At 36.2% G+C, this 12,647-nt stretch overlaps 1 protein-coding gene across 2 annotated transcripts; it reads left to right on the forward strand.

Moving 5' to 3' along the window:
• Window positions 1-248: 248 nt before the first annotated feature.
• LOC107702073 (protein FAM92A1-like) lies at window positions 249-6,691 on the forward strand. Of its 2 annotated transcripts, XM_016504267.1 has the most exons (9): window positions 249-432; window positions 1,126-1,360; window positions 1,440-1,508; window positions 1,723-1,824; window positions 2,371-2,376; window positions 2,618-2,722; window positions 3,461-3,574; window positions 4,353-4,472; window positions 6,213-6,691. In XM_016504267.1, exons 1-9 carry the CDS (start codon window positions 404-406, stop codon window positions 6,306-6,308), a joined length of 876 nt encoding a protein of 291 aa, XP_016359753.1. In that variant the 5' UTR covers window positions 249-403; the 3' UTR covers window positions 6,309-6,691. The 2 variants fall into 2 exon arrangements, with proteins under 2 accessions (XP_016359753.1, XP_016359754.1); XM_016504268.1 differs by lacking the exon at window positions 4,353-4,472.
• Window positions 6,692-12,647: the final 5,956 nt, after the last annotated feature.

The raw sequence follows: 12,647 nt of genomic DNA on the forward strand, positions 1-12,647 counted from the left end.
ATTGTATTAATCGGTCAAAATTCTTACCGTCGGTTAACCAGTTAAAATGAACATCCCTAGTTAAAATTGCTTATTTCTCTGGATTTAAACATTCTTCGAAACATTTGGGATAATGTAAGTACCCACGTCAGCAAAATATAACACTGTTCTAGTGTTTTTTTGGATATTTTAATTTAAAAAATCTTACATATTGTGCCTTTAATTTAATTTTGTTTTGTTTTTCCTTTATTTATCTGTAGTTGGCGCATCTTTAGCTCCATGGTAACGGGACAGCGTTCTTCCAGATTTCCTGTTGCAGCTTTAGCACAGAGAATAGAGGCAAAACAGTTTTTAGCTATAGCTTTATATTTTATTTTTAACTAATACATATATAACGTTATATATATATTGGTTTCTAGTTATCATGAGCCGCACTCCTGATGCAAGAGCGAGGTAAAAGTTGTCCAGATTTGTTTTGACGGTTGGGAAGCTAACGTTAGCTAGCCAGCTAACGTTAAGCTAAATGATACAAGCAGTAACGTTAGTTCATCAGCTAGCGCGTGTTTTATAATATCATTGACTGCAAATGCATAAGCAGAACTTCTACCGATATATTAAAACAGCAACTGCATAATTATCTGTGTAACGTTAACCGAAATGTAAAATTGCTAACAGTATAGCATGTATGCACTTTTCCAATATACAAAAGGATAAAAGATGCCACATGTGAAGCCTCCTCAGTGGATTATTAAAACATAATTTCTCATGCCAGATAAACGTTGGTCGAATTTTTAGACAAAAACAACCTGCGACAGAAAACAGCATTTTTAAAATAACACTTAAGTTACCTGAAGGAATATACATCATGATGTTCTTGTAATAACTGACTGTTCCTCTCTTGCACAATAAATCTGACATATAACCCTTTTAACATAATGATAGGAGGCAAAACCTGTAGTCTAATTTATATTAACAAAATTACCTCAGTCAGATAATCTTAATTTTTTTTTTTTTTGCACATTACAGAGACACCCAGACCAAGCAGATCCAAGAGCTGATAGGAGGCAAAACCTGTAGTCTAATTTATATTAACAAAATTACCTCAGTCAGATAATCTTAATTTTTATTTTTTTTTGCACATTACAGAGACACCCAGACCAAGCAGATCCAAGAGAACATCACCAATGTTGAGAAGCACTTTGGAGATCTCTGCCAACTGTTTGCGGCTTACGTCCGTAAAACTGCACGACTGCGGGACAAAGCCGACCTTCTGGTTAAAGAAGTTGGCCTTTATGCTGACACAGAGACACCGAACCTGAAACTTGGATTGAAGAATTTTGCAGATCAGCTGGCCAAGATTCAGGACTATCGACAAGCAAAAGTGTGTTTAAAACCATGAAAACATACTACAGAATATTTGTGTTTCCTACTAATATACAAACACGTACTGTTGTTCACAGGTGGAGAGGCTGGAAGTGAAAGTTATAGAGCCTTTGAAAGCATATGGGAATGTTGTCAAAACGAAAAGGGTCAGGTTTTTCTCTATAAGCCCCTCAGATAAAAGGATTTATACTTTATAGTTCAAATATACAAATGGCCTTTTCCTAGTGATCTCATGAGGGCAGCATTGCATCACATTCCGAGTAAGCATGATGTACAGTGACTGTTGTCATAGGTCAAAACCTAAGAACTAGAGTGCTCTTTTCTACCAACCTTTTGTGATTTTATCAAATTTATGTACAGGAGGACCTGAAGCAGACGCAGATTGCACGGAACAGAGAGACCAAGCAGATGCAGCAGCTTGAAAGTATGAGGCAGAGAAACCCCTCAGACAGACAGATTATTGTATCCTACAGTCCAATGTTATTATTTCTTCTTTCGCCGAAAATACATAGCTGTGAAGCAGAAGAGTAGGTCTGACGGATTTTACATTCAAGATGCCTCAGTTCTCAAATTACCCTGTAGATTAGGGCTGTCAATCAATTAAAACAAATTAATAGATTAAATGCATGATATGCTGTTTAATTTGTCAAAATGAATTCCATACTTATCAGTATTTGCTGAGAAATCCCCCAAATAGAGATAATTTAAGACATTATTGCGTCAGATGAGAGAATATTAATTCATGATTAATGAATAGATACATAAAAACGTGACATTAAAAGTTAGTTACGTCTGCAAGTTCAAATGTTTTTAAACATATTTACAACATTTTTAACTAGTATAACTCAAAACGTCTGCATATTTGCATAAGGTTCTGAATGAAATGTGTTTAGTTTTTAATACACTTAACAAGCATCGACAGACCTACTAGACATTTTAATGTCAAATAAACTGAAAGATACTTGTTGTAAACCACAATCACAGATTTACCTTAACAGCCTTTCTCAGTCACAGGTGGGACGTGTGTGCAACGAACTGTAATATTATCTTGAAACTACTTTGAATTAATTTAGTTATAACCAAGTAGGTCCAACTCAGTCTGGCACTAATATGTCAGTTATACTCAACCTGATGTGAGTCTTCTTATTTTTCTCAGTTCAAAACATCTTGGTGAGCTGATAGACTCAAATCGTGTATGTCTGCTTCTTGAGACCATTTTGTGCTTTACATTTCTTTGTCTGTTGTGTCACGAAAGGCTGAGAGTGAACTCCAGAGAGCCACAATGGATGCCACACGCACAACTCGCCAGCTGGAGGAGACCATAGATGACTTTGAAAAGCAGAAGATTCGTGATATCAAGGTCCTTCAGACTGCACGTTGACTTATTTAATAAGTAATATCAATTTATTGTGTGAATGAATAAAACAGCCTTTAACATTATACAAAAATGATATAAAGTATATTTATATATTATTATACAAATAGAATCTAACATAATACGAAATTCAAACAGAGCCCCTGAAAACTTTACTGTGTTTAAAACTAAACCCACATTTAAGTCAAAAGCTTTTTTATTATTATTAATAGTTTTATTCAACAAGGACGCATTAAATTGATTGAAACATCATACAAGATGATACACAAGATTTCTATTTCAAATAAATGCTATAGTTTTGAACTTTTTATTCATCAAAGAATTCAGAAAAAAAATGTATTACCTCTTCCATGAAGAAATTAAGCAGCACAGCTGTTTTCAATGTGGATAATTATAATTGAGATGTCTCTTCAGCAACAAATTAGCATATTAGAATGATTTCTGAAGGATCATGTGACGCTGAAGAATGGAGTAATGATGCTGAAAATTCAGCTTTGCCTGAATTAATTCAATAATTTAAAAGAATATTAAAATAGGAAACAGTTATTTTAAATTGTAATATTTCACAATATTACTGTTTTTATTGTATTTTTGATCAAATAAATGCAGCCTTGATGAGAATAAAAGAGAATAAGACAATTACACTCTTCCATACATCAAATCTTCCAAAGCTACGTCACAGAAATGGCTATTTGGACTGATGTTCTCATGTGTTTGATGCAGAAAATTCTCGGTGAATTTGTAACAGTGGAGATGGCATTCCATGCCAAGATTTTGGAAATTTACACAACTGCCTATCAGCACATTCAGAATGTCGATGAGGAAGGAGACCTTGAGGTGAGCACTCTGCACCAGCACCACTGCTCTGGCAGTCCTGCTGGTTCGAGCTTGTCTGTCTTAATGTCTAATCAAATTATATTCTTTCTACTCCTGAGATCCCCCTGTTGTCATAATGATGAAAGCTCTGGTTGCTGGGGTATAAGGCCTCCTCCAATCTTGATGCTAAAAGAACCATAGAGTCATCTTGCAAAGCATGTTCAGTCAGCTGTGGAATGTTCGCACTGGCTAATGCATTTATTTATGAATTCATAGTTTGGCGTGCCAAAACTATTTTTTTTTTTCTTAACTTTGTTCATATTTCCTTGACTTGCCGGGGAAGAAAATCACATGAATATTATTTCATCAGGGATTTTCTGGGAAACGTTTCCTCGTTCTTCTCTGAACTTTGCCTGTAATTGGATGTGTAAACTGGTAATAGTCATATATTGGCACATGGTGACAGGTTTATGAAGACACAACTAGAGCATATAGAGATAGGTCATAAATATTCTTCCTGTAATATTTAACTGGAGTTAATATAGTTGAGGTGACAATGTTTGTTGGCACACCCTCACCAGGACAGAGTGAGTAAATGTTTTTCCCCAATCTAAATTACATGGTTGTCTGTTGCTACAACACAGTATGTTGTACTAGTTTGTGTTGACTCATTTCTCTTTTTAATGTATCTCGGCTGTACTCGTTATTGTTTTATTATGTGGTGGGTGATAAGATGACATTAGGTTCCTGGTGGTCCATATGTAGAGTAGTCTACAGACCCCTTTTTTTGTCTTGACAGGTGTTCAGGAACTCACTGCACCCCCCTGATTACCAGTCTCGATTAGAAATAGTTCGTGCCAATTCTAAACTTTCCCTAAATCGAACTGGTACATCAATGAGTAAATCAGGAACAATACAGGTTAGTGCCTCCCCATATCTTATGTTAGATAAAATGACTTTCTATTGTTAGATGGATAATTAATGTTAGAACTTCTATGTCAATACAGTTCATTATCTATCAGTATTAAAAAATGTAAAATGGCTTAATATGCTTCAAATGCATAGTTTGAATTCAAGACTGTTATCATATCATATTTCTTTGTGGAGAAATACTTATTTTTTATGTTAAAGTGACACAAAAGAAGATATTTTTGAAGAATGTTGGTAACCAAATATTTGCTGGTCCCCATTGACTTCAGTAGTATGAAAAAAACATACTATGGAAGAAGTCAGTGAGGACCAGAAACTGTTTGGTTGCCCACGTTCTTCAAAATATCTTTTGTGTTCAGCAGAAGAAAGAAATTCATATAGCTTACAACCTGAGGGCAAGTAAATGATGACAAAATTTTCATTTTTGGGTGAACTATCCCTTTAAGGACCATTCACACAAGAACGATATCTATAAACATAATAATAATGGCAACTCTATTAGTGTCCACACCAACAGAAGATAACGCTCTGTTTATTCTAAGAGTGTGCTGCAGTTTCGCCTTCTGCCGCTTTAAATCCTCAAGCTCTTTTAAGCTCTTTAAATGTGGATTCTGATTGGCCAATGTTTTTATCAGTCATTTGCTGAAAGAACAACATTCTTAAAGTGATTCCAATGATTTTGATTCTCTGTCATTATTGTTATAGCTGTGATGTTAACTTCTCTATTCAACTCACAGAATCAGAACTTTATATCTACAGGTGCATCTCAAAAAATTAGAATATCATGAAAAAAGTACTTTTTTTTGTAACTTATTTCAAAAAGTGAAACTTTCATATATTCTAGATTCATTGCATGTAAAGTAAAACATTTCAAAAGTTTTCTTTGTTTTAATTTTGATGATTAGAGCTTACAGCTCATGAAAATCAAATATCTAGTATCTCAAAATATAATATTTCCTAAGATCAATCAAAAATAGGATTTGCAAAACAGAAAAGTTAAAGTTCTTTAAAGTATGTTCATTTATGCACTCAATACTTGGTCGGGGCTCCTTTAGCACAAATTCCACCATCAGTGATGTGTGGCATGGAAGCGATCAGCCTGTGGCACTGCTGAGGCTCTATTGAGCCTTCAGCTCGTATGGACCAACACCAGCAGATGTCACGGCACCCCAAACCATCACTGACTTCGGAAACTTCACTCTGGACTTCAAGCTTTGATTCTGTGTCTCTCCAGTCTTCCTCCAGACTCCAGACCTTGATTTCCAAATGAAATGCAAAATTTACTTTTATCTGAAAAGAGGACAGCGACTTACCCTCTTTGTGGAGGGTGTCAATGATTGTCTTCTGGACCATTGCCAAGTCAGCAGTCTTCCCCATTATTGTGGTTTCAAAGAACAAGAAATATACGTAATTTATACTGTAGGGATGGTCATTTAATGAAACTCAAATGTAAATATTCTAATATTTTGAGATACTGGATTTTTGACTTTCATGAGCTGTAAGCTCTAATCATCAAAATTTAAATTAAAAAAACTTTTGAATGTTTTACTTTACATGTAATGAATCTAGAATATGTGAAAGTTTCACGTTTTGAAATAAGTTACAAAATAAATGAACTTGTTCACAATATTCTAATTTTTGAGATGCACCTGTATAGTTATCATCCTTGATGTGAACAGACCTTTAGTTGTGTTGTATCCCAAAACTGAGAGATTTTTTTCTGGTGTAGTCAAGAACATCTAGCAGACAGAGGAAAAGGGATGACGAAGAGGATGAGGAGGAAGATGAGGATGATTTGGAGGAAGTGACTGATGATGAGCATTAAAATATTTTCTTTGCTATTTCATCAAATAATTTCAGACAGTGACATTCCTGAACTGTATTTAAGAGTGTTTGAATGGAAATGAGTGATATTATAAAACTAATTTGCATCACCAGCAATAAATGTGATGTAATGATAGCTCAGTTATGTTAGGTAAAGGTGAGTGCGTGATTAGATGTTTGCTCTCTTGTAAATCATATGCTATAAAATTATATATATACTGAAAAACACCTTCAAAGAGAGTGTTACTTTTTTTAATGATTTTATATCAACCTGTGTGTGTGTGTGTACAAAGTGCCAAGCAGTTTCTGTGGTCAATATATCTGGTTAGAATGTGCCTTAGAGCATTTTGGTGTACCAATAAAGCTGGCTCTTGCTTTTGCATAATAGCCAATTTTCATGACCTCAAATGTCTGAGTGTGTATTTGTTCTTCTGTTTACAGAGTGTGCATACCAAAACACTCACTGTTCGTTATACACACAAACAATAGTGAACCCCTGGAACTTGACCCACCCTGTGTTCAGCTTCATTGTGTCTCATAGCTTTTATGTCAGTCATGAATGAGTCAGAAACAGTAACCAGTACTGCTGGTGTAATTATGACTTGGAGCAAAAGTGTTGAAGACACATAATTAAAATTGAAATGCTATGTACATTGTTGAAATGTATGTTTATGGAATCTCTGTATGAACCAAGAACCAAGTCCACTGACAAAAAATGGACAGGCAACTTTTTCTAATCAAACGCATGCATCTCAATTATCTATAAAATATATTCACAGTGTTTAGCATTTGTGAAGATTTCATTAATTTAACATTCTAATTGGCTGCACCTTTGGATTGTGAACTGAATGGTCATAGGGCTTTGCCTCCAGGTGGGTGGATACGTGGCATTTCGTGACAGATGCACAACGTGGCCATTCATTCAGTGGCATTGAGGATGACAATATCTGAGGAAAGGATTCCCTCCTCACCCGTATGACTCATCCTTTACAGAGGGAGAGAGAGAGAGGCGCTGCAGGCTCTGGGTAAATGTTCCCCAGTATATACACTCTCTCCATCCATCAAGCAGATGCAGAGGTTTGGTTGTCACGAAAACCCTCTTTGACCGCTGCAGTGGCGTGATTTTGACATGGATCATCTCTGAATTACAAGAGATTGTAGCACGACTGAAATATTTCTGATCTCTTTTTTATTTTTGAATGACAAATACGTGATATGGCATACACAAGTAACCATATAAATATTATTTTTACTAATTTTATTTCTTTCGTCTCAAACTAAAAATAGTAAATAAATAGTTTATTTTAGCAAATATTTTTGGATTTCTTTTTTTCTGTTGTAATGTACAAAGTCCCAATGAAACAGAAGTAGTGACAGATGTTTTCTGTATTGTGACATGCATAGAGGATTGTTGAAAAAGGAAAAATGTAGGACATGGTTCTACTGATTGGTTGTTGATTGGATATTGAGATGGCATTGCACTTAAAGATCAATGCAAGCTTGTGATCAATTGTGGAGGGATGGGGTTTAAGCAGAAAGGTCCTGCATATGTCACCAGAGAGAAGTCTTACGTTTCACTGGAAGATTGAGTTGGGATGTTCAAAGATGAATTGTTTGCAATAAGATCAATTTTAAAAATAGATAGGGAGAATTTTCATTTCATGCCGACTTTAATAGCACAACATGAGCTTTTAAGCATGTGTTTCCCTCTGGCCCAAGGTCAAGGTGACCCAAGGTCTTGGAAAGAAAATCAAATGTCATGTGACTTCAATGCAATTTGTTGTCTTTCTTCTGAATTCCTAGAAAGCGAATGCAAAGTATGTTGCATTTTCCCCTTTCAAAATTCTTTAGAATTATGCGTAATGAACTGAGTAAAAGTTGAAACATGTCGAAAGTCGAGACTTATTTATCAAGAATTAACGTGATTCTTTATTGACAGATTTAATTGTCTCTCCATCAAAAGAATTCAAATGAAAGCAAAAAAATGGTTAACCATATACTATGTTCTGAGTAGAAGTACCTGCACTCCAGGTTTGTTCTGTCACTCTGTGCTTGTTTTTGTTAATGGTTTCGACATCCGCCTTCAAAAGTATACTGCTGCCACATAAAATATTGCGCAAGTGCTTATTTGAGTCTAGGATGATACAATCCGCCAGAGATGCCTTGGGGTCATACGCTACAGCAGGCGGAAAAGAAAACAGGCATCTGTCTTTGCTGGCTCTGACCCACTCAGCTGTGCAATGAGAATTTGCAAATCCGCATGGTTGGATATGTGTGTTTGTAGAAATATCTATGTACATTCCATTATTGGTGTTCAAATATGCAGCAGGTTTAAGTCAGCAGCCACTCTGCAGCAGTGTCCTCTGTTTTCAGTGTCTAACTGATTCATTGAAGAAGCATGTTGTATGAAGCACCAGACCCATACATTCTGCTCTTAGTTTCACAAATAAGGAGTGTGATCAGTGTGAGTTCGCCCCCTGAACAGAATTTGGAGACATGAGTCAAAAATGTTGATTAAAAGTGATACTTGAAACTGCCGAGTCTGGGTGAGTATGTGAAGTGAAGTGACATGTGGTCAAGTATGGTGACCCATACTTGGAATTAGTGCTCTGCATTTAACCCATCCAAAGTGCACACACACAGCAGTGAACACACACACCGTGAACACACACCCGGAGGCAGAATGGGCAGCCATTTTTGCTGCGGCGCCCGGGGAGCAGTTGGGGGCTCGGTGCCTTGCTCAAGGGCACCTCAGTCATGGTATTGAAGGTGGGAGAGAGCGCTGTACATTCACTCCCTTACGAGTCCGACTCTCTAACCATTAGGCCACGACTTCCCCCAAACACACACCTGCTTGAGATAGTCTGGATGGCAAAAAATAGGCGAAATAAAAACCTTTTCTGATGGTTTTACACACAGGATCAGTGGCAGATCTGTGAGGAAATTTAATTTTTCCATGTACTCTTAAAAATAAAGGTTCCGAAAGGTTTTTTTTTTGCAGTGACACCATAGAAGGATCATTTTAGTTTTGCAACAGAACATTTCAGTGAACAGTTCTTGACATTTTTCGTAGTGTGAGGAATGTTTTAAGAACCATCTAAAGAATCATTTTTCACTATAAAGAACATTTAATAACACAAAAAGTTTCTACACTTAAAAATAAAGGTTCCAAAAGGGGGGTTTTGCAGCGATGCCACAGAAAAACAATTTTTGGTTTGCAAAAAAAAAAAAAACAGTAAGGAACATTTTAATGATCTAAAGAACCGTTTTCAACTATAATGAAAATTTTATGTTATTGAAAAAGGTTTCTACACTTAAAAATAAAGGTTCCAAAAGGGGGGTTTCACAGCAATGCCATAGAAGAACCATTTTTGGTTCTCAAAAGAACAGTGTGAGGAATATTTTAATAATCTAAAGAACAATTTTCCACAATAAAGAACATTTAATGTTATGGAAAGTTTCTACACTTAAAAATAAAGGTTCGAAAAGGGGGGTTTCACAGCGATGCCATAGATTAACCACTTTTTGGTTCCCCAAAGTACCTTTCAGTAAACCGTTCTTAAAATAATTTTTTTTTCCTAATGTGAAGACAGTTTTAATAATCTAAAGAACCTTCTTCCACTATAAAGAACTATTTGTCCAGTGGAAAGGTTCCATGGATGTTAAAGGTTCTTCATGGAACCAACAATACCAAAAAAATAACCTTATTTTTAAGAGTGTAGGGATTCAGGAAATTTTCACAAGGTCATAGAGCAGGATGCCAGACCCGCAGGGGCCTGTCAAGCCCTGAAGAACCATCGTAGGTCTTGACCTCACTGGCATAAATCCTCCTTGTTTGAACTATACGACATGCGAAAACGTAGACTGGGTGCATGATTGAGCTATAGCCTATGATATGAGAGCAATTCATTACCCACAGTATGGAGCCAGTGGTTTTACTAATGTCTGGGAACAGCACGCTAATTGGGAAAATCCCATAGGATTTATACAACAAAGAGGAATGTGTCCCAACTCTTTATGACCACACATGTTGTCAGCCAAGCACATTTTCTGTTTCCATCATACGTGCCAACTTTGTGCTGGATCCACAGAAACTGTGTATTTCCACAGGTGAGACATTGAAGAAAAATGTCTTATATTGCACTAAAGTGTTTATATTCTCACACAGCTTAATAGCACTTTCATTAAACTTCCATTAAACTAATGAAACTTATGTCATGAAGACTGCTTGTTTGATAAGCAGTGCCCTATTTCATGTGAGCAAAAGCCCAGATTTTCTTATCAAGTGACTTACGGCTTCTCAAACTCCTTACATGGGCTGCTGGGCCGTGTGTCATCAGAAATAAACAGAGTAGGCAGAGATGAACAAGCGGTGGCCGTTTCAAAGGAACGGATAAGAGAGACAGTCACTGTGCTTTGTTTTGGAAAAAGTGGAGAGGTTTCCATGGAGCCACTATTTGATCCCATGATAATTAGCTTAGTTCACTGATTGCACAACATCCTCTCCATTGGCTGCGAGGTGGCCTCATCATCAGGAACGTGCCTCTGTTTATGCTTACGGTCGCCTCAATGCCTGACTTGAGTTTAAAACAGATCGTGATCAACACAGGAAACACAACGGAGGGATGCTTGTTGTTGTACATCCGCTCTTGTTTTCACACAAATGACGTTTAATGGTTGTTCCTATAGCTGTATGCCAGGGTTGCCAGATCTGCATAACAAATCCAACCCACTGGACAATCAAAACTAGCCCACTGACCAATTAAACTAGCCCCAAAACTAGCCCAAATACTCAACTCAAAATATGTAATTTCAGCACCTAAATACATTTTTAAAGTTATGTTTTACACACTTTTTTCAAATTACATACGGTAACACTTTAAGGTCATGTTACTCATTTTAACTAACAATGAGCAATATATTTGTTACAGTGTTTATTCATTTTTGCTAATGTTAGTTAATAAAAATATAACTGTTCATTGTTAGTTAATGTTAACTCTGAACCATTAAATAATATTAATAGATAAAAAGTTTGATTTTAATAAATGTATTAGTAAATGCTGAAATGAACTAAGATTAATAAATGCTTTTGGTATTTTTCATTGTTAGTTCATGTAGTTAAATAACAAATAGTATCTTATTGTAAAGTGTTACCAAAATCACTGTATTGTAGGGATCATAAACAGTCTGTTTTCATATATATATATATATATATATATATATATATATATACAGTATATATATTTTTATGTTTATTTTTTTTTAATTAATGGAAAATGCTTTTAAAAATGACATACTTTTTTATTTATTTGTAACAATCCTTGAGAAACCTGCCAAACTGTTACCATGGTAACAGAAACAGCCACCTAAAAGCTCATGCCATCTCATCATCTAGCACAGTTTTATCTTTGGAATTAGGTAGAGTAAAATATTTCAATACAAGCTTTTCTGTCAAATATCATTTACGCAATATGTCAACCCATTAACCCTAGGGGGGGAAAATCAACCCGCTGCAAATGTAGCCAACTTGGCAACCCTGCTGTAGAGCGGCAGTGTCATCATGAGCTGTTTAAAACAGGCATTTGTGTATATTTGCCTTGAGAAATGTGTAGAAGCCATCTTAAAGAGAGAGTACACCCAAAAATAAAAACTCTTCATCATTTACTCCACACGTTATTCCCAAACATTGTGTGTTAAAAAAAGAGCAGTTTGCACATTCTGCTAAATTTCTCATTTTGTGTTCTACGCAAGACAGACAGTCTCATGGTTTTGGAAGAAAAAGCTAGTGAATACATTTTAAGTACGCAGTTTCAGTATCCCCCAAATCCCATAAACCGCACCGGCCTTTGGATAGGAGTTACTGTAGTAGAGGATTACGGCTAAAACCAGTGTAAACCCATAGTATATTACCCCATCAATATCCAGTCTTGTACAATTTACAGATTTTTCTTATGCAAGACAATGGTATGTTCAAATATATGGGTTTCACTGAACTTTCGTTATTTCGTAATTAGACTGTTTCCATAGGCTGCAGCTCTAATCTATTATTTGCATCAAAGAGTGGCTGGGGTTGAAAAGCTCTTGTGTAAGTGTGGCAGAAAGGGGCAAAAAGGGTCTGTTTGAAGGCTTGGGGGTTGGATTTTGCAAACCGGCACTGCTTGCTTTTGTGCCTTTTGTTTACAGCAGGTTGTTGTGAGAAGCCGTTTGAACAGCATTGGTAGAACAGTTGTGCAACTGGCCCATTTGCCCAGAGCAAATAGCAGCCTTCTGAGAAGGGGCGAGGCCTCATACAGAGCCTCTGCTTTTTTCCACTAGTGTCATCGCTTTTAATCTCCTTGAC

The sequence above is a fragment of the Sinocyclocheilus anshuiensis genome, unplaced genomic scaffold, assembly GCF_001515605.1.
Source record: "Sinocyclocheilus anshuiensis isolate Anshui unplaced genomic scaffold, SAMN03320099.WGS_v1.1 scaffold54, whole genome shotgun sequence".
NCBI classification, from domain to species: Eukaryota; Metazoa; Chordata; class Actinopteri; order Cypriniformes; family Cyprinidae; genus Sinocyclocheilus; species Sinocyclocheilus anshuiensis.